The sequence below is a fragment of the Vigna unguiculata genome, chromosome 8, assembly GCF_004118075.2.
Source record: "Vigna unguiculata cultivar IT97K-499-35 chromosome 8, ASM411807v1, whole genome shotgun sequence".
NCBI classification, from domain to species: Eukaryota; Viridiplantae; Streptophyta; class Magnoliopsida; order Fabales; family Fabaceae; genus Vigna; species Vigna unguiculata.
The window spans coordinates 34,604,744-34,627,415 of record NC_040286.1 but is presented as its reverse complement, the minus strand read 5'-3'; the positions used below and the strand labels follow the sequence as shown (position 1 = coordinate 34,627,415).

Genomic DNA, 22,672 nt, shown 5'->3' with positions numbered 1-22,672 from the left:
GATTAAAAAAACTGTCACAAAATTATGAAAAATTCTTTTTAAGGAAATGGTTCTCTTAGATGACCATACATAATTCTAATTGATTTGTACAATACAAATTAAATTAAGTATTATTGCTTTTATTTTAAATTGAAAACAGGCCAGCTTCTTATATATAGATTGAACTTTCTGTATTTGATCCATCCAAATTCTATATTTGTTCCGAATGAGATTAATGGGTTGGGTTTTAGTGTCATACTTTATTATCTTCCAATGCCTGCTTATTTATTTTCCTTCTTATAATTGTTTGTTGTGCAACCTTCATGACAAATCTGCCTTGTTACACTTTAAAAACTCAGTTGTTGTTGTCAACTCTTCAACTTTTCCTTCATGGTTTAATTCTCGTTACTCGTTATATTCGAAGATGAAATATTGGAACAACCTAACAGATTGTTGCGGGTGGGATGGAGTCACGTGTGACTCCAGGTCAGGTAACGTGATTGGCCTTGACCTTTCTTGCAGTCTTCTTAGAGGTGAGCTACTAGGTCCCAATAGTTCTATTTTCAGGCTAAGGCAACTTCAACAACTCAACCTTGATTTTAATGATTTTTGTGGATCTTCAATACACTCTGCAATTGGTGACCTTGTCAACCTCACGCATCTAAATATATCTTGTCTTAATATTAGTGGTGATGTTCCCTCCACTATCTCTCACTTGTCAAAATTACTACATCTTCGTATCTCTAGCATCGGCTCAATACTTAGACTTGATGATTACACATGGAACAGACTCATTCAGAACGCAACTAATTTAAGACAGATTTATTTACTACACATCAACATGTCTTGTGTGGGAGAGAGGTCTTTGTCATTGTTGACCAATCTATCATCCTCTTTGCTTTCTCTACATCTCTTCGACACCCAAATCCAAGGGAAATTCCCCACCCATATCCTCAAATTACCCAATCTCCATGAAATAGTTCTGGCATGGAATGAAAACTTGAGAGGTGAACTTCCAACCTCCAACTGGACTACTCCACTAACATTCTTGTATCTATCTCGAACTGATTTCTCAGGATACATCCCTGATTCCATAGCCCACTTGAAGTCTCTTAACTCACTGTATCTTTCGGCTTGCAATTTTGATGGATTTCTTCTGTTAGGTAAACTTAAATGTGTGTAGTTGGTAGTTGGAAGGTGTGTAGTTGGTAGTTGGAAGGTGGGTAGTTAGAAGTTGTTGTATTAATTGTGAGTTAGGTAATAGTTATATTTAATGAATGTAGTTGAAGGGTAATGTCCAAAGGCCTATAAAAGGACCATGTAGTGCTTCATTTCAAGATACAACAAAATCTGAGTATAAATAGTGTTTATCTAGAGAGACTTGTTTGTCAACAAATTGACATCAGAGCTTGAGAGCCTGAGTGTTTGAGTGAATTAGAGAGTTTGATCGAGATGGCCAACTTAGCTAACAGCATGCCCCTGCCGAAGTTATCAAAAGGAGTCAGCTATGATAACTGGAGCCTGCAGATGAAGGCTCTCCTTGGTTCCCAAGAAGTATGGGAGGTGGTCGAAAATGGGCACCAAGAACTAGAGGATATTGGAGAAATGACGATAGCCCAGATTGCTACGTTAAAAGCAACACGAGCAAAGGACAAAACGACTTTGTACGTGCTGTACCGAGCTGTTGATGAGTCCGGCTTTGAGAAGATAGCAAATGCTATGTCTTCAAAAGAAGCGTGGGATATTCTGGAAAAGGCATACAAAGGGGATAACCGTGTGAAGCAAGTTCGGCTTCAAACTCTCAGAGGCGAGCTTGAAAGGATGAGGATGAAGGAAGATGAAGGGGTTGCCGAGTACGTCTCCCGAGTTGAGACCGTAGCGAATCAGCTCGGTAGAAATGGAGAGACGCTGCCTGCTTGCCGAGTGGTGGAGAAAATCTTGAGGTCATTAACCGACAACTTCGAGAATATAGTTTGCGCAATAGAGGAATCAAAGGACTTGACAGTGCTCTCGGTGGAAGAGCTTGCTGGGTCGCTTGAAGCGCATGAGCAGCGGAGAAGGAAGAAGAAGGAAGAGTCCCTTGATCAAGCACTCCAAGCAAAGGCAACCATTAGGGAGAAGAAGGTTCCTTATACTCAGAACACTCGAGGCCGAGGTGGTAGAGGCAGAGGAGGATATGAAAGAGGTCAAGAACAGGTCGGCCAACAAAATTGGCGTGGACGAGGACAAGGTGGAGGTCGTGGTGGTAGAGGTCGAGGAGGTCATTCGAACAACTCAGGAGTTGAGTGCTTCAAATGTGGTAAGTACGGTCATTTTGCTAAAGACTGCTACACAGGAGTCAAATGTTACAATTGTGGGAAGGTTGGACATTTCGCGAAGGACTGCCGATCTGAAAGCAAGAAGGAAACGAACTTCCTTTCCGAGGATGCTGAGGAAGAAGGAATATTGATGATGTCTAAGAGATCAGGTGCCGAGCTAAGTCCGAGCTGTTCTGACAACTCAGTTTGGTACCTTGATACAGGAGCAAGCAACCACATGTGTGGGGACGAGAATCTTTTTAAGGAGCTCACCAAAGTTGACGCTGGACACGTATCATTTGGAGATGCATCAAAGGTGGCAGTAAAAGGTCGGGGTACAATCTGGTACCTGCAGAAGAACAACCGAGTTGGAGAAATCAGAGATGTGTACTATATACCCGATCTGAAGAGCAACATATTGAGCATGGGCCAGCTGATGGAGAAAGGCTACTCGGTTTTGATGAAAGACCGAGTACTATACTTGAAAGACAAGTCGGATTGATTGATTGCCCGAGTAGAGATGAAGAAGAGCAGGATGTACAAGCTGGACTTGAAAATAGTCCAAGAGAGGTGCTTGAAACTTGATGTGAAGGATGAAGCTATGATGTGGCACTTCCGGTTTGGCCACTTGCATTTTGGTGGACTAGCCGAGTTGGTGAAAAAGGAGATGGTGCGAGGACTCCCGACGGTGGAATTTGAAAAGAAATTTTGTGAAGAGTGCGTGCTCGGGAAGCATCCAAGGACCTCATTTCCGAGGACTGCCGAGTACCGGGCAAAGGAACAACTCAGATTAATTCACACAGACATTTGTGGACCAATTACCCCTGAATCTTTCAGTGGGAAAAGGTATTTCATTTCTTTCATAGATGATTTTTCAAGAAAAACATGGGTGTATTTTTTGAAGGAGAAATCCGAGGTATTCCAAGTGTTTAAAAGGTTTAAAGCAATGGTTGAAAAGGAGACAGACATGCCTATCAAATCAGTTAGGTCTGACCGAGGAGGCGAGTTCATCTCATCCGAGCTCATGAAGTATTGTGAGGAGCAAGGAATAAGGAGATTTCTGACAACACCATACTCACCCCAACAGAATGGAGTAGCTGAGAGGAAAAATCGAACCATACTTGACATGGTTCGTACAATGTTGAAAAGCAAGAACTTGCCTAAGGAGTTCTGGGCGGAAGCAGTGCAATGTGCCATCTATGTGCAAAATAGATGTCCACATGCTAAGTTGAACGAAAAGACACCGCAAGAAGTCTGGAGTGGAAGAAAGCCGAGTGTGTCTCACCTCAAAGTGTTTGGCAGCATTGCTTATGGTCATGTTCCAGCTCAACAAAGGACCAAACTTGAAGATCGGAGCAAGAAGTACGTGTTTATTGGGTACGATGAAAAAACCAAGGCGTATAGGTTGTTTAACCCAATAACAAAGAAGGTGATTATGAGCCGAGATGTTCAAGTTGATGAAGAGAGCGAGTGGAAGTGGAACAACTCGGAGAAGGAGTCTAGAAGCTTGGAAGTAGATACACCACCAGCTGTGAGAGATCATGAGACTTCTGATGAAGAAGATGAACCTCTACAGCCTAGAGCGCGAAGCTTGCAAGACATATACAACTCGACTGACGAAGTACATGTTGTATGTTTCTTGGCAGATTCGGAAGACTTGAGCTTTGAAGAGGCCGTGTAGGAGGAAAAGTGGCAAATGGCAATGAATGAAGAGATCGGAGCAATCGAACGCAACAACACGTGGGAGCTAACCGATCTGCCCAAAGGAGCTCGGCCTATTGGCGTAAAGTGGGTGTTTAAGAAGAAAACAAATGCTGAAGGAGAAGTTGAGCGATATAAAGCTCGACTCGTAGTGAAGGGGTACAAGCAGAAGGAAGGAATAGACTATGATGAAGTATTTGCTCCAGTGACGAGGATGGAAACAATCAGATTGTTGATTTCCTTAGCAGCTCAACACAGATGGACAATCTTGCAAATGGATGTGAAGTCAGCATTTCTGAATGGAGTCTTGGAAGAGGAAGTATATGTTGAACAGCCACTTGGATACATGCGAAGAGGCAAAGAGAAGAAAGTCCTGAGATTGAAGAAGGCACTTTATGGCCTGAAGCAAGCTCCACGAGCATGGAATGAAAGAATCGACACTTACTTCAAGAAGAATGGGTATGAGCAGTGCCCTTATGAACATGCTCTTTACATAAAGAAGAAAGGAGAAGATGTGATGTTCATTGCCCTCTATGTCGATGATCTTATCTTCACAGGGAATAATGCTGAGCTAATTGAAGCATTTAAAGAAGTGATGAAGAAGGAGTTCGAGATGACCGACTTAGGTCTTATGAAGTATTTCCTTGGTTTGGAAGTCATTCAAGGGAAGGACGGTATCTTTGTGTCGCAGGAAAGGTATGCTGAGGAGGTCTTAAAGAAGTTCAAGATGACAAGTTGCAACCCGGTTTCCACCCCTATGGAACCTGGCACAAAACTTTCTAAGTATGTAGATGGAGACCGAGTTGATGCGAGCAAATACCGAAGTCTGATTGGAAGTCTCAGGTATCTTACAAATACTAGACCAGATTTAATGCTGAGTGTTGGAATAGCAAGTCGGTATATGGAGGAACCAAGGTATACTCATTGGAAGGCCTTAAAGAGAATTCTAAGGTATGTGAGAGGAACTGTATCACTTGGTCTGATGTATACCAGGACAGATGATTACCGACTAGTCGGCTACTCAGACAGTGATTGGTGTGGAGATGTTGATGACCGGAAAAGCACGTCTGGATATGTATTCTTCATGGGGAGCACGGCGTTCACCTGGCTTTCAAAGAAACAGCCCATTGTAACACTGTCAACATGTGAAGCAGAGTACGTTGCAGCATCCTGGAGTGTCTGCCATGCAGTTTGGCTTAGAAACCTTCTAAGTAAACTGGAATTGAAGCAAGAAAAGGGGACTGTGATCCGAGTTGATAACAAGTCGGCCATTGAATTGGCAAAGAACCCGGTCAATCATGAGAGAAGCAAGCACATTGACGTTCGATTTCACTTCATCCGAGAACAAGTGAAAGAAGGAAATGTAGAGTTGGAGCACGTTGAAAGTCGTGCACAAGCTGCAGATATGTTTACAAAGCCGCTGCCATCCTCTCTGTTTGAGAACAACAAGATGATACTTGGAATGAAGGACAAGAAGAGCATTTAAGTTTATGGGGGGATTTTGTTAGGTAAACTTAAATGTGTGTAGTTGGTAGTTGGAAGGTGTGTAGTTGGTAGTTGGAAGGTGGGTAGTTAGAAGTTGTTGTATTAATTGTGAGTTAGGTAGTAGTTATATTTAATGAATGTAGTTAAAGGGTAATGTCCAAAGGCCTATAAAAGGACCATGTAGTGCTTCATTTCAAGACACAACAAAATCTGAATATAAATAGTGTTTATCTAGAGAGACTTGTTTGTCAACATCTTCCACCATCATTGTTTAATCTTACTCAACTTACTCTCTTATATTTATCAGATAATAAATTAGTTGGCCCCATTCCAACCCAAATCACCAAATTCTCTAAGCTATCATTCCTATATTTGAGTGGTAACATGTTAAATGGATCAATTCCTCTTTGGTGTTATTCTTTGCCTTCCTTATTGTACTTGGGTCTTAGTTTCAATCAGCTCACAGGGTCAATTGGTGAATTCTCCGCTAATTCTTTGGAATTTTTATCTCTCTCTGACAACAATTTGCAAGGTAATTTTCCGACTTCAATATTTCAACTCCAAAATCTTAGTACTTTGGATTTGTCATCAACAAACTTGAGTGGTACTGTAGACTTTCACCAATTTTCAAAGCTTAAAGTTCTAAATGAATTGGACCTTTCTAACAATATTTTTCTCTTTGTAAACTTCGAAAATAATTTTGACTGCATCTTACCAAACCTTCAATACTTAATGCTATCCTCAAGTAATGTAAGTAGTTTCCCAAAGTTCTTAGCACCACTGCAAAACCTGCAATATTTAGATCTCTCTCATAACAGAATTCAAGGAAACATTCCCAAATGGTTTCATGAGAACCTTTTGCGCTCCTGGAAGAACATGAGTTACATTGATCTCAGTTTCAACAAGTTGCAAGGAGATCTTCCGATTCCACCTGATGGCACTCAAATCTTTTCAGTCTCAAATAATGAGTTGAGTGGGGAAATTCCTTCAGCAATGTGCAACACAAGCACCCTTTCTATACTTAACCTGGCTCACAACAATTTGACAGGACTTATTCCACAATGCTTGGGAACATTTTCTTCTCTTTGGGCGTTGGATTTGCAACACAACAACCTTTACGGAAGCCTACCTCTTAACTTTTCCAAAGGAAATGCATTTCGGACTATAAAGTTGAATGGAAATCACTTGCAGGGACCGGTACCACGATCTTTGACTCACTGTACAACACTCGAAGTTTTGGACCTTGGAAACAATAACATTGAGGATGTGTTTCCGTATTGGATAGAAACTTTGCCAGATTTACAGGTACTAAGTTTACGGTCAAATAAATTTCATGGTGTCATCACTTCTTTAGGCACCAAACTTCCATTTCCTAAGTTGAGGATTTTTTACATCTCCAATAACTATTTTACCGGACTCTTGCCAACATCATACATCCATAACTTTCAAGGAATGATGAATGTTAATGAGAGCCAAACTGGTTTGAAATATTTAGGCAACGATCTTATATATAATGATTCAATAAATATTGTGATAAAAGGGAATTACATTGAGCTCGAGAGGATATTGACTACTTTCACAATTATTGATTTATCAAATAATATGTTTGAAGGAGAAATTCCCAAAGTCATTGGAGAGTTGCATTCTCTCAGAGGACTTAACCTCTCCCACAATAAAATTACTGGTACCATTCCACTGTCATTGGGTAATTTAACAAATTTGGAATCGTTGGACCTCTCTTGGAACCATTTGAAGGGTGAGATTCCCATGGCTTTGGCCAATTTGAATTATCTTGCTGTCTTAAACCTTTCAGAAAACCGGCTTGAGGGAATGATACCTAAAAGTAGACATTTTGACACATTTAACAATGATTCCTATGTTGGAAATCCAATGCTGTGTGGATTACCTTTGTCGAAATCCTGCAAATGGAATAATGACAAAGGGAATAAAGAAAGGTCACAAGGTTCAACATTTGATGAAGAAGAATCAGGATTTGGGTGGAAAGCCGTTGCAGTGGGGTATGCATGTGGGATGATCTTTGGAATAATATTGGGTTGTTTTGTATTCTTTGCTGGAAAGCCCCAATGGCTTGCAAGACTCGTTGAAGTTGTGTTTAATGTGAGACTCCCTATAACAAACAATAGAAAACATGTGATTCATTCGGGAAGGAATTAGTTTAATGTAATTTTGTTTTCTGTGTGTTTAATGTAATTCCAAGCACTCAGTTTGTCAGTATTTTATTTTTGTAAAACTTGTCTGTGTATGGAAAGCAACTTCCTTTCTGAATAATACTATCATTGATCTATTCAGCTATGGAAAGGCATTATAAAATATTTACGCGTTCAATCTATAGTAGTGATGGAAGTGACAATTTATAAGGTACAAATTTGTTATGTTTTTCTTGGACAACTTTTGTTTGAAAGAGTTGGGATTGTGTTTTATCGTTTACCTCAAATCGTACTAAGGACCAACTCTTTGTTATCTTTTTCTGCACAAACTCTCTATTAGTTAACACATAATAAAAAGTGTATCTAGATAGTAATTGTCCGCGATCTCTTCTTCACTCTTCACTTCGATTTTCTCTTATTTCTCTTTCACTTTTTTTTCTCTCCTCTCTCTTAGATTTCACCTTCAATCCTCAAAATTTTTATGTTTTTACAATAGAATATTTATCATATAATTTTTTTATTAATCATGACATGACTGATTTCTTGTTTCGTCATCTAATTTTTTTTATCTCTTCACTTATTAACAAAGACTTTGTCTTTAATATACAATAATATTACGAATAATAAACAATATAAGTCAATACTCATTTTATACTAATCGTAAATATTAATAGTGAAATTTCATATATCTTAAAATAAGAAAAAGGAAAATAGGAGAACTCAAGAGTAACGTCACAATTAGCAAAAACTTAAAAGATAAAAATTAAATTAAAAAATATAAATATTTTTAGTATTGGACAATTGTTTTTAGTAAAAGCTAAATTAAAAACATGAGAAAATTAAACTTTAATTAAGTTTAGAAGTAAAAAAAATGAAAATTAAATATTTTATTTATTATAAAAGATTTAGGAAAAGGAAAAAAGTTTGTAGAGTGAGAGTAGGGGTAGAAATTCTTATGCAATCAGATAAAAAGACCTTTTTTTTTTCTCCGTGATCAACTCTTTAATATTGAAAATGGAAATTATTTTCTCTGCTAGTGAAGAATATAAAACTTAAGTCAGAATTAATTTAGAAAAAGATAATTGAATATATATGATAAGGTGCTCTAAAAATTAAAGTCTCATTTAATGATTAAGATAATATAAAAATTATTCTATTATTCTCGTTACTCATTTACTCTAATGATACGACGATCCTTATTCCAATAGAAATTTGGGCTCAAAAACAAATTTAATATTTCTATATTTTTAACAATTTTTTTAACTTTCCATTTACACAAATTTACAAAACTCAAAATTCTTTTTTTTTCCCTCTTTCTTGTCTTCCTTTGTTTCTCAATAGTACTGTATATCTTTTTACTATAACTAGTATACTGACCCCATATATTTGTTTTATTTTGTATATTAAATAATAAAATAGTGAAAGTATTATGTAATGAAATATTATGAAAATTAAGTTATATTATTGTAAGTATTGTGATTCAAGTAATAAAATAGTAAATTTAAGTGATGCAATAATAATTTCAATTTTAAATATAATAAATAGAATTGATATTGCAATATAATATAATTAATTGAGCGGACATTTTTTTACTTTTTTATTTTTAAATTTTTTAGAATAATAATATAATTGCTATTATATTTATTTAACCATTAAAAATACTAATAATAATATTAATATAAATTATAAATTATAAAAATTTAAAAGATTAAAACTCTATTTAACAAAAGTATTTAGTATAACAACATTTTCTATAATTAAAAAAAAACACACTTATAATAATAACACCATTATGAATAGTAATAATAATAAAAATAATAATAATAATAATATCAATAATAATAATAATAATATTTATGCTATAAATATTAATATTAATATTAATATTAATGCTAACACTAAGGCTAATGTCAACTATAATAATTTATAATTATATATAAAGATATACATTAACAACAAAACAAATAAAAATGACAAGTAATTGAAATACGATCCTGTAGTAAATTAATTTAAATGTGTGTCTAACTATAATCATAATAATAATAATAATAATAATAGTAATAATAATAATAACAATAATACCACTATAATAATATCTCGTAATGATAAAAATAATAATAATACAATAACTACATCTATATATATATATATATATATATATATATATATATTTGTTGTGTCCTCTTTTGTTTATATAATTTTATCCTCTTAATTATTATTTTTTAAATTAAAATAATTATTCATAATAAAAATTATTTGTCTATTTTATCATTTTAATAATTTTAGTAACTATTTTTATAATTCAAATAATTACACAAATATAAAAATAAAATGAACAACAAAACAAATAAAAGGTGCAAGTAATTGAGATATGATCCCATAGTAAATAAATATAAAATGTGTATTTAACTATAATAATAATAATAATAATAATAATAGTAACAATAATAATAATAGATAATGATAATAACACTAAAATAATATCGCGTAATGATAAAAAATAATAATAATATAATACAACTACGTACGTAAAGAGATAAATAAATAAACAACAAAATAAATAAAAGGGTCAAGTAACTAAAAGATGATTCACAGATAGTAAGTAAAAGTAAAATGTGTATGTAAACATAATAATAAAAGCAATAATAATAATAATAATAATAATAATAATAATAATAATAATAACTATTATAATAATTATAGTTCTAGTTATAATAATAGTAATAATAATAATAATAATCTATAACAATATATAAAGAGGATTTTCTCTTTTGTGTCAACATTTCAAATACCAATTTTACCCTTTAAAATATAATTATTTATAAATTTTCTTCTCTTTTTCTCTGTTTATCAACTATTATTCTCTCATCTTTTCTTATATATTTCACTTTATTTTTAATAAATATAATTTTATTTTATATATTATAACTTAATAACATTACATTATCATCACTTACTATAATATCATGTATATTTAAATATAATTGTAGTTAATAATAATAATAATAATAATACTTATAGTTAATAGTAATACTAATCATAATAATTATAGTTAATAATAATAATAATAAATTATTATTATAATTAGAACTGATAATAATAATAATAACTATAATTAGAGTTATAATTGATAATAATAACAATAATATAAAAATAAAATAATTAATATCATAAAAATTAGGTTATATTGTTGTAAATATTATTATCAATAAAATGAATTTGTAAATTCAGTTTTAAATATAATAAATAAAATTAATATCACAATATGGTGTAGTTAATTGATTTTACAAAATAATTATAATAGTATATGACTCGTGCGTGTATGCACTTTTTTTATTTATTTCAAATACGTTTAGAATAATAATATAATTGTTATTATATTTATTTAACCATTAAAATAATAATAATATCAATATAAATTATAAATTATAAAAATTTTAAAAGATTAAAAATCTATTTAGCAGAAGTATTTAGTATAATAACATTTTTTATAATTAAAAAAAACACTTATACTAATAACATCACTATAAATAGTAATAATATTAATAATAAAAGTAATAATGATACTAATAATAACAAACAAATGATAATAATAATAATAATTTTTATGCTATAAATATTAATGTCAATGCAAATACCAAGGCTAATGTTGATATACTAATAATCTATAATTACATATAAAGATATATACAAGAAAAACCAAACAATTAAGAATGACAACTAATTAAGATATGATTTGTAGTAAATAAAATTAAGATGTGTGTCTAACTATAATAATAATAATATCATTATAATAATAATAATAATATCCTGTAGTGATAATAATAATAATAATAATAATAATAATAATAATAATAATAATACTATTATAATAATATCTCGTAGTGATAATAATAATAATAATAATAGTAATAATAATAATACACTAACTAAATATGTAAAGAGATACACATTTTTATGTCCTTTTTTTGTTTTTACATTTTTATCCTCTTAATTATTATTTATTAAATTTAAATAATTATTTGTCAGTTTAATTATTCTACTAATTTTAGTAACTATTTTTTTTCAATTCAAAAAATACCAAGACATAGAGATAAAATGAATAACAAAACAAATAAAAAGAGCAAGTAATTGTAATATGATCTCGTAGTAAATAAAAGTAAAATATGTGTCTAACTATAATAATAATAATAATAATAATAATAATAATAATAATAATAATTAATACCACTATAATAATATCGCGTAGTGATAAAAAAAATATTAATACTACTACTAATAATAATATTATTAATATTAATACAACTACATATATAAAGAGATAATTTTTGGTGTCCTTTTATTTTATCAATTTTATCCTCTTAATTATTATATTTTAAATAATTATTTATAATAAAAAAATTATTTTTCAGTTTTATTATTTTACTAATTTTAGTAACCATTTTTTTAAATTGAAATAATTGTTCAAATGGAAAGATAAATGAACAACAAAACAAATAAAAATGATAAGTAATTGAAACATGATTTCTACATAGTAACTAAAAGTAAAATGTGTAGGGATGTCAAAAAACATATGTACCCGCAGGTATCCGCAACTGTAGGAAACGAATATTAAAAATGGATATCCACAGGTACGAATATTTTGTATACTCAAATGTTAACAGGGCGGGTACGAGTAAAATAGTATCCGTACCCGTGAATACCCATACCCGTTAAACTTTAATTCATAAAAATACTCATATATATATATATATATATATATATATATATATATATATATATATTAGTAAAAAACATTTTGACCTAATTTTTTCTAAGTTGCACATCTTGTCTTCTCTTCTGTCTTCATTCTTCCAACTTCAAGTATTGGTACATTGTCTTCTTTTAGGTACACCCCTTGACATTATTCTCTTTCCTTTCTCTGAAATTAGGCATATACATCAAACCCTATATAGATAGTGACGTTTATGGTATGTTTGTTGTCAAATGATGGAATCAAAATAAGAATACTTAACACGTGGCAGTTGAGTTTTATTTTTTGTTTATTTTTCAGGAATCAATCGAAAACGGTGAGTTTATTGATCAAAACAGTAATTAAAGAATTTTCATTGTGTTGAACGTCATTTTATATTTATTTTTATAATTATTTGAACTTGTATGAACTTGAGTTTATTTGAACTTTATTTAAAATTTATGACACTGATGTATTTTATTTTATTTGAATTTATGATTAAATATTTGTTTCTTAAATTATTTTGTAAATATCTGCGGGGGTAACTGTGGATACTTGCGGATATGAAAAAAATAGACGAGTATCCGACGAATATGGGTACGGATACGGGACAAATATTTATCCACCCGTACCCTACCCGCCTTGTTGACATCCCTAAAAATGTGTATCTAACAATAATAATAAAAACAATAATAATAAAAATAATAACTATTATAATAATTATAATTCTTAATAATAATAATAGTAATATAATAATATTACTACTATAATAATAGAAATAATTATAATTAATAATAATGATAATAATATTTATAGTTGATAGTAATAATGATTATTAATTATAGTTGATAGTAATAACCTGTGACAAATCTTGACAATTAATTTTGGAGGAGCCAAAATAATTTATAGTAAAAAATTTTGAACTCATCAATAATTTTTTCGGAATAAAAATCTCCAGTTATTCCTTTTTGAATGTAAATAATCATATTGCATTCAAGAAATTCATCTTTCATCTTATTCTGAATTTTGTTTTGATAATCTTCGTTGTAAAAAATGAAACATTAAGAGTTAAATAAAATGAATTAGAAAATCAATCTAAGTAAAATATCTTTAATTTGTTTGTTTTTTGTCAAATATTGACATAATTCAATAATGATCGACAAATCCTTCAAATTTGAATGAGTATGAACATCAATAATGAAATATTGTAGTGAAATTTTAAACTAATCATATATTTATCAATATACCTTTTTTTTTTAAGTTTAAGACAAAAAAAATAATTTATCATAACTAATAAAAATTGAGATGTAATTACTAACAAAAATATATAATAGTAAAAATATTATATATTACAAATAAGAGTAATAACTTTACTACTAATAATGTTAATAATAGTAACATATAATAATAATATTAATATTTGTTATAATTTTACTACTATTACTATAAATAATATTATAATAATATATTATTAATAATTAGAAATACTAATACTTGTAAAAATAATACAAATAATAATATTATTTATAATTAATATTATAGTTGAAATAAAAAATAAATGAAAAAACAAAAACAAATTGACTTTTGTAGGATTTGAATCCGGGTCCTTTTGTACCAAAGTTTTAAAATGACGAAAAAACTAATTTCTATGACACGTGTCAACAAAAGAAAATGGATATTGTAGTAATTTTGGTGGTATCTTCTTTTCTTAACATGTAATAGATAACCGATATATTTTCTTCCACGTGAAGACATAATATATATATATATATATATATATATATATATATATATATATATATATATATATATATATTTCATCAACCCTTCGAATCATATAACATTTTTGGACTTCAACGACATTTAAAATAAGAATATTTTAACTCATTAAATACCTAATTTAAAGAAACAAAATCATTAAATATTCAAAATAAAAATGATTGGGGAACTCTGAGAGTTACTTAAGTATTTTAGGTGGTGGGGTTACAATGGTTATGATTCTGATGAACAAAGTGTACTACATCAGGTTTGTTTGTTTGAGTTCTCTGTGCTTTTACTTCTAACTTGGCATGAAAATTTTGAGACTGAACTCCAGTTTAAGTTGGAAATGGTATTATGATTATTGGTAACATAGTTTAATGTATTGAACAATATTCATCTGTAATTACTTAACTGAGAAGTATAATGTATTGGAAATGGTATTGTGATTCTTGGTAACACAGTTTAATGTATTGCAACTTCTCTGTTTATTTTGTTTCTCTAATCTAACGTTTGATCGTGGTTCTACTTTTAGGGTTTTGGCTCTCAGTGCCATTGTCATTGTGTTTCTTCCTCAAAGTTTTTAAGTTTTATTTTAATATTGGAATATGGCATCAGCAAACCCTAGTGGTGAGAATGAGAAATCAGAAGGTTCTCTTTTCTGTGTTTCTGGGATACCAAACATCACCTCAGAGAAACTGAATGCAAAAAATTATTTAGCCTGGTCTGCTTCCGTAGAAGTTTGGTTTCTTGGACAGGGATACTATGATCATTTGGAGAAATCATTAGTTGAAATTTCAGAAGAAAAACGTGATCACTGGAAAAAGGTTGATTATCAACTCTGTGCTTTGCTATGGCAATCTGTTGAGGCTGATATCCTAGTGATTTTCAGAGCTTTCAAAACATGTCACACTTTTTGGAAGAAGGCACAGAGTGTTTTTGGTTATGACAATCAAGGGCTCTATGATTCTGCAAAAGAACTGGTCACTCTTAAACAATGTGATCATGACATGATTTCTTTTGTTTCTAAGGCCCAATCTGTAGTTGAGAAGCTGAAAACATATATGCAAGCTGATACTTTGGAAGAAATAAAGAACAAATGTGATAATCTGTTAAAGGTGCTGGTTCTTCAAGGAATGCATCCAGATTATGAGCATGTTCGCCATCAAATTCTGACTGATCAAGAGCTCCCGTCAATGGAAAATTTATTTATTCGTCTTCTACAAGCTCCTTTTGCTAAACCTGGTGGTAAAAGAATGCGCTCCACCAAAGACGCATGCCATTCATTTCCTGGGTTGCCAGAAGAAACGGTGAATATCTCAAAGTTTGAAAACTTGTATAGTCATGTTATCATGTCTGATTTTTTTTCTTCCCCTTTTTACTTGCTTGCATGTCTGTTTGTGTGTAACCACTGTGCAAGTTTCATTATGTTTTCACTGTAAACTATGTGCTGAATTTTTTTTATCTCTAATTTATTTTTTTTAGGTTCACTTTCTACGTCTACTTTAGATGACTGTTTTATTTTATGATAGGCATCATCTATTCAGATATGTACCTATCTATATACCCTTAGTTAAGTGGTGTAGGTTTCAAGTTTGATGGTGCTTCTTTGAGTATGAAATAAACTGATGTGGAAGGAGAATACCTACATTGTGTGCATTAGGAGGGATTAACTTACATTGGTGTAAGTTACCAACCTTTATTATTTAGGAGGAGCGCTAATTAACATACTAACACACTTTAGAAATCCTTTAAGAACTACAAAATCAAGAGAGACTTGTTGGTAAACTCACAAAAAAATGTAATTTTCAGTCAATAATGAAAAGTTTGTTCAGAAGACTGAATTCAAGGGTGTGTTACCAGAATTTATTTAAGTATCTTTTTTGCTGAAAATTTATCTAAAACCCACTATTGGATTAATAGTCATAATCATATACTAATATTTGCAGGATATTATATTGCTCTGTAATTATTTGATCACTCCTTCATGTGTATAAAAATGGCGTAATATATACCTCTAAGATATAAGAAAATAAAGATAATTTAATTATCTTCTTCTTGTTACAGTTTTTCCAGATTTGACATGAATATCTTGGTAATGTATACGATTACAAATTACAAATTTAATAGATTATGACAAGCACATTTGATTTATTACTATTGATAGCGTAAGAATAAGTGTAATATACATCAGTTGAAGCTGATCCTTTTTACACTTAGGTAATTTAAACTTTGCATAAACAATGAGTTATTATTTTTTCTTGTGAGAAATTCCTTTGGAGTATTTCAAGGCAAAATAAACCTAAGCTTAATTTGTTGCTATCTACTAAATTTCTATTTTAATATTTGTGTTGCTTTTTTATAGGATAATATTTACTGAATTTCTACAATCCATTAATTCAGGAGATGTTGAAGAAAGAAAAAAAAGAAAAGGAGCACAAAAAGAAACAGTCGACTCATCTTTACACTATTATAAAGGTTCCTGGTTGGCTAGTTCCTAACTTGCTATTCTAGACTGGAGTACTGTTTGTATTGCATAGATGCCATGAGTTGCTTAATTAAATTTCATTTATATATAACTGTAACACATGATATTTCTTATTTCCTAGGTGGCACGAGATGAAGACCTTTTCAAGCAGGTCGGGTTTAATATAGTTTTTGATCTTGTAGACCATGACAAAGTGAGAAGTTTCCGAGTATCACAGGATACGCCTTTTTACCTTTTTGAGGTACCATCATTCATCCCACACATAGCTCTCCTTGTAGATGTATTTTGACCTGGCATACTTTGCCTATTTGTTTCTTGCTTAAATTCTCTGAGATAAAATGTCTTATTATTCAGTTATGATTCTTGTAAGAGGGAAAGGTGTAATATTATCCTTTGACAGAAGACTATATTAAAAATGCTTAGTTTTTTCAAGATGTGTACTTCCAGTATACGCTTTTCAAAGAGAGGAAGCACTCTACAATTTTTTATTTCTTTTTTCTTATAAAGAATTTGTTGGAAGTCCCACATCGACTAAAGATAAGGCAATTTCATAATATATAAGTGAGGTGTAAATCTCATTTTACAAGCTGATTTTGTGGAGTTGAATTAGACTTAAAACCCATTTCTAATATGGTATATGCTCAAAAGACATTCTATTTTGTTAAGTTTGATTTTTTGTCTGATTACGTGTTAATCTGTGGAATACACAGGTAGAGATTGCGAAAGTGTTTGGTGTACCAGTTCCTTTCCAGCGCTACTGGCTATGGACAAGGCGGGAAAACCATACGTATCGTCTAGATCAACCATTGACACACTTGGAGAGAGCACAACCTGTACATTCTTGTATTTTGTTGAAAGTTCAAACTTTTTTGTATTATTTTGCCCATATATATATCCAGTGCTTGTCCTACTCTGATCTTCGTGTTTCATACATTTAGGTTAATGTTGGTTTCTTTTTTCATTTTGTTGTCTTTTATTTTTGTTTTGCCAAAGAACTCCTTTTACCACACATGTGTGTTTGATATGTTCTATGCTTCGTGTCTACATCAAGCTGCCTTGCCTGTTGCTTATTTTAGATTTGATTTCTGGGGCTGAACCTAAAGTTAATTCGCTGCATTAGCTTTAATTTTAAGAATTTCATGTCTGCCGTTGCTGACCTCCTGAAAATGAATGAAAATAAAAAAACTGTAAATGTTTTCTCCATCTGATTTGCATTGCAGGTTGGACAATTTAGAGGTGTATCAAACAAGGCTCACAATGCTGCAGAATTAAATTTGTTTTTGGAAGTGGAGCTTGGGCTGGTAACATTTGTACTTATGGAAGTTGTATTCCATTTTGATAGAATGAAACATTTTTGTCCAACCAAACTCTATACTTATTACAATCTGCGTTGTTTTTTAGGATTTAAGACCTATTGCACCACCGGAAAAGACAAAGGATGATATATTACTTTTCTTCAAGTTATATGATCCTGACTGGGAGGAGCTACGGTATTGAGTGATGTCTTTATTCTAACATGTGGTTGTGGTAAAAGGTGAATCTTTGTGGACATCAATGTATTCCCCTATTGTTGCAGTTATGTTGGAAGACTCTTTGTCAAGAGTAGTGGTAAGCCATCAGAAATTTTAACGAAGTTAAACGAAATGGCTGGTTATGATCCTGATGAAAAGATTCTGCTATCTGAGGTTTGTGTTTCTTCACTTTTTAATATTTTTCAGTTGTTAAGCGCCATGAATTTTTTTAGAAATTCATCCCTGTATGCTTCTTGACTCTCCATAACCCTTACTTTCAAGAGAAGAATATTTTTTTTGCATGTTTAGGTTCTGGTCTTATTGAGTGACTTTAAACATGTTTGTGCCAACTATTATTGTGCAGGAAATTAGGTTTGAACCAAATCTTATGTGTCTTCCTATCGATAAGAATGCAACATTTAGTCAAAGCCAGGTAATGGATAACCGCGATTGATGCAGTTTGAGTTACTGTATCTTTGGTTGGGTTGTTGATTTGTTTCTCTGAATATGCAGTTAGGGGATGGAGATATTGTATGCTTTCAGAAAGAGTCTGTCGAAGATATCGACTATCCCTATGTGCCTATAGTCCTAGAACTATAATATTTGCATCTCAATGGGTTGTGACAATGCAAAAGTGAAAACTTTTCTTATTCTCTTCCATCTTTACTTGTCTAAGTTGCTGTCATTTTGGTTCACTTTTCTGTTTCTTCCTTCCAATGAATAGCTTAGACCAGCTGATGAAGCCTCAGAAATTGCTTTTCTACATATCTGAAAGAATTCCTACAAGGTATCAAGACTTTGTCTCATTATTGAGATACTCGCTGACTTAAAAGACTTTCAGTGAACAAAACTTTGACTAAAAAATTGGCTTAAATTTGTCGAATTAGGGATTCAGCTTCTGCTCTTCCTTTTTGAAGTTTGTACTTTTCCTAGAAACTTCAATGCGGTTTGATAATATAGAAAAACTGGAATCAACTCAAAATGTTTTTTTATTAATTTAGTTATTTATTTTTTATGTCTAATGGTTAGTTTGTTTTTTTTTTCAAAATCATAATGCATGTGTGATTTTAATTTGCAAATATATTTTAGCGGGTATTGGGCATTTTCTAGATTGAGTGAAAGAGTGAAATAATTACAAAATCCTTTTTCTAGATTGAGTTATGACTTTTTAATTTATGGGCATTTTCTGTTATGACCATAATTTCCATATTATGATACTTTAGGATATTAAATGTTGTCTAGCCTGTTTCTAGGTTGTTACATCATAGTTAGAAATTGTACTTAAAAATATGATGTCTTAATAAAACATGATAGGTAGAATCATTGAAAGAATATTTTCCTAAAATTAAATATAAAACGGATTTTATACAGTGACTTAAAACGGATTTTTAATTTTTGGTGTTCTTTACGAGTGTTAAAGGAGGATTGAGTACGAGGGACATCTATATCACAAGTGAATTCACTAAAATAATTTTTATTTGATGTAATTCAACTATTCTCGCTATAAGAAATAGAACTTATAGTTGACTTGATCCCTACTTTAATATTTATGATAGTAATTAAGATATTTCAAAACTAGAGAATCATCCATTAAAAGGGATTTTTTTTTCTTTTTACTCTTTCATTGGTTTGGTCTCAGCCTAGTTGTCGTTAGTCCAATCTCAGTTGTGATGTTATCGGTTCAACCTTAATCAATGTGTTGTTGATCATTAACAAAACTAATCTTTGACTGAAGTGAATAAAAGTTTTTTAAACAATGTTGTGGAAACTATTTATTAACCAATGTAAGTCAGAATTTGCCAGGTATTAATACATAAGATTTTTGGATTGAAAATATTGAAATTATTTTTCTAATAATATATACCAAAATTACATTTAGATTAGCATTAGTAAAAAAAATTCAGCCAATAAAAAATGACTAATGAAATTAACTTTTTATCAATATTTATAGGAATTATTTTCGAATTGATATTAAGCAAAACAAGTTACGTTACAGGGAATGCCAATCTTCCACACACACACACACTGGTGCCAACAACTTAATCACCAATGGTCCAAGTCATGTCATTTTCAAAGATCCAATGACACACCTCAATTTGCCCCGGACCCGACCCGAGGGCCAAGAAAGCATCATGAGATGGGCTCCAAGCTGACGTGTCCAAGTGACAGATGGCAACACCGCGGTTGATCTTGGCTTTGCTTTTCGGGTCTAACAAATCCGCTTCGTAGACCCGAACCTTTGGAACTGAATGACAATAATAAAGCAAATAGGGAAACAGACTCTGGTGACAAGAAACTGATTCAGTAACTCTCCCACCGTTGATCCCATTAACCCGACCCACCATCACATTCCCCTTCGACCCCTTCACGTTCTCTGTGGTCCGAACCACAACGTTCGAACCCAACACACCTGTGGCGAAGTCCACCATATCCTCAATGGACCCCACGCACCTCTTCGTCTCACCTTGGCTCGGTGCTCTCTCGCACTCGCTCACCGAATCCATCACAATCTTCGCCAAACTCGAACCGACACCAACCCCAAAAACCCGGTTCACCCCGTTAACAGTAAACGGTAACTTTGACAAAATTACCCGGGGCAAAAACGACCTTTCAGGCATTTTATCTCTAATATCTGGCATAGCCATCACCGTTCCTTCTTTGAGCATAAACTCCCGAAAAAACTTACCCTCCTCAACCCACTTTTTTACCATTACGCCACTGAAACTCTCGTTTTTGTAACTCGCAAATGTTTTAACGCCCTGTTTGGCATACTCGGCGAAAGAGGAGTTGATGCGGTACCCAGAGAACCCAAACCTCTGTTTCTCACCACCCTTTCCATACCCGATGAACTTATCGGAATTACTGTTATCCGATTTATCATACCCCGTGAAACCCACGTCAGCACCATTAGATCCTTTTCCGTAATTCTGAAAAGAGTCACTCCCGCCGTTGGATTCAACCCTGTAAGTATCGAACCTATCAACGGCGCCGTCACCACCGTTACCGTAGCTCTCGAACGTGTTCGTTGGATTGTTCCCGTGGTTAGCGTAGTTCTTAAACGTGTCGTTCACTCTAACGCCGTCTTCGCCGTAGCTCGTGAATCCGGTTAGGGTAGGGTTGGAGCTCGTGCCGTAGTTTTGAAACGAGTTTTCCGTCTCGTTGCCGCGTTTTCCGTAACCGGCGAACGATTGTTCGCCGCCGTTACCGTTCTCGGTGTATCCGGCGAAGGATTGGGTTCTTTTTCTGGCGTCGCCGGAGTAGGAGGCGAACTCTAGGTCGTCGGAGCCGTTGACCGGTTCGGCGTAGTTTTTGTAACTGGAGATGCCGGCGGTGGCGCCGCTGCCGTAGCTGTGGAATGTGTCGGTGATGACGTTGCCGAAGGAGCCGTAGGATATGAAATCTTCGCTGTGGTTTGTGGAGGCTTTGCTGTATTGGCGGAAGTCGTTTTGGGGGACGTTTTCACGCTGGTTGTCGGAGTAGTTCTTGAACGAGTGGAGTCCACCGAGTCGACTCGTCCCGTAGTCGGAGAAGTTTCTGTTGTTGTAGACAGCAAATTTGGCGTCTCTGCTGGTGCGTTCGGCAGAGAAAGAGAGAGGTTTGGAATAACAGAGTAAGCGCGCGGCGGAGCAGAAGCGTGGGAGGTGCGCTGAGAGGGTGTTGTTGGCGGCAAGTTTGGCGAAGATGGCGGTTTCCGCGGCGGTGAGTGGAGAGGCCTTAGAGAGAAGAAAACGCGGCTTTGGTGAGTTGTTGGTGATTTTGTTGTCCCAGTAACGGATTAAGAAAGCCTCTGGGGTGAAAGGATTTTGGTTTTTGTCTCTGGCGCTGCAAACCTGCAATATTGATATTGGTGTTGGATAATGATAATGAGTATGAAGAATAGAAATATAAAAATAGGATTTGACATTTTGTTTAGTAAGACTAAAAAAGGTAAAGAGTTATGGTGGAAGAAAATGCAGGTAAAGAAAGGTGGTTACAGTGAGAGGTGAAAGGAGAAGAAGTAGAAAGATACAGTTGATCATGCTCATAAATTTCATGGATAGTGACAGAGAATTTTGTGAGTGAGAGTTGTGATGTGTAATGGTGGCGACTGAGGATTTTGGGTGGTGTACTTGTACTACTTAGCGGCGGCGGCGGCTGCTGCTGCTGTGAAGACATTACTCGTGTTCTTAGCTAACTCGTGTTTTCAAGATAATGTGGCTATTAAAAAAACATAAAAAGTAAAATAAGCCTTTTAATTATAAAAATATAATAAAATAATGGATATCATTTTGTTTGCTTTACATTTTATACTTTAAAATTGAAATTAGCTTTATAGATTTTTTTTTTACTTAAAAATTTTATAATAAATTTTGAAAAGTTGGGTGCGCTCTTGACATGTGACGCATGATTTCATGGCGGCTAATGAAGGAACCATACCACCATAACCATTTATTGCACTTTGTTATGGGGCTTTGCATTTTACACTTATTTTATTTATATTTTTTTTAAATCAAGTTTCAGAACTCATTGTTCTAATTGATAAATGATTCAGAAACTAATTTTCCAATTTTATT

General features: G+C 32.8%; 3 protein-coding genes across 3 annotated transcripts; 2 read left to right on the top strand and 1 right to left on the bottom strand.

Moving 5' to 3' along the window:
• The first annotated feature begins 202 nt into the window (after nucleotides 1-202).
• On the top strand, nucleotides 203-7,793 carry LOC114193690 (receptor-like protein Cf-9). The gene is made up of 3 exons (XM_028083582.1): nucleotides 203-1,137; nucleotides 5,702-5,784; nucleotides 5,929-7,793. Exons 1-3 carry the CDS (start codon nucleotides 206-208, stop codon nucleotides 7,635-7,637), a joined length of 2,724 nt encoding a protein of 907 aa, XP_027939383.1. The 5' UTR covers nucleotides 203-205; the 3' UTR covers nucleotides 7,638-7,793.
• An 8,731-nt stretch (nucleotides 7,794-16,524) lies between these two features.
• LOC114193193 (ubiquitin carboxyl-terminal hydrolase 12-like) lies at nucleotides 16,525-19,094 on the top strand. The gene is made up of 8 exons (XM_028082911.1): nucleotides 16,525-16,598; nucleotides 16,730-16,849; nucleotides 17,319-17,441; nucleotides 17,829-17,909; nucleotides 18,010-18,098; nucleotides 18,185-18,293; nucleotides 18,484-18,552; nucleotides 18,633-19,094. The coding sequence occupies exons 1-8, from the start codon at nucleotides 16,527-16,529 to the stop codon at nucleotides 18,717-18,719; spliced, it is 750 nt and encodes a 249-aa protein (XP_027938712.1). The 5' UTR covers nucleotides 16,525-16,526; the 3' UTR covers nucleotides 18,720-19,094.
• Nucleotides 19,095-20,041: 947 nt separating this feature from the next.
• On the bottom strand, nucleotides 20,042-22,355 carry LOC114193150 (polygalacturonase 1 beta-like protein 2). The gene is made up of 2 exons (XM_028082855.1): nucleotides 22,094-22,355; nucleotides 20,042-21,949 (listed from the first exon to the last, which is right to left on the bottom strand). Exons 1-2 carry the CDS (start codon nucleotides 22,151-22,153, stop codon nucleotides 20,159-20,161), a joined length of 1,851 nt encoding a protein of 616 aa, XP_027938656.1. The 5' UTR covers nucleotides 22,154-22,355; the 3' UTR covers nucleotides 20,042-20,158.
• Between the last annotated feature and the right edge of the window lie 317 nt (nucleotides 22,356-22,672).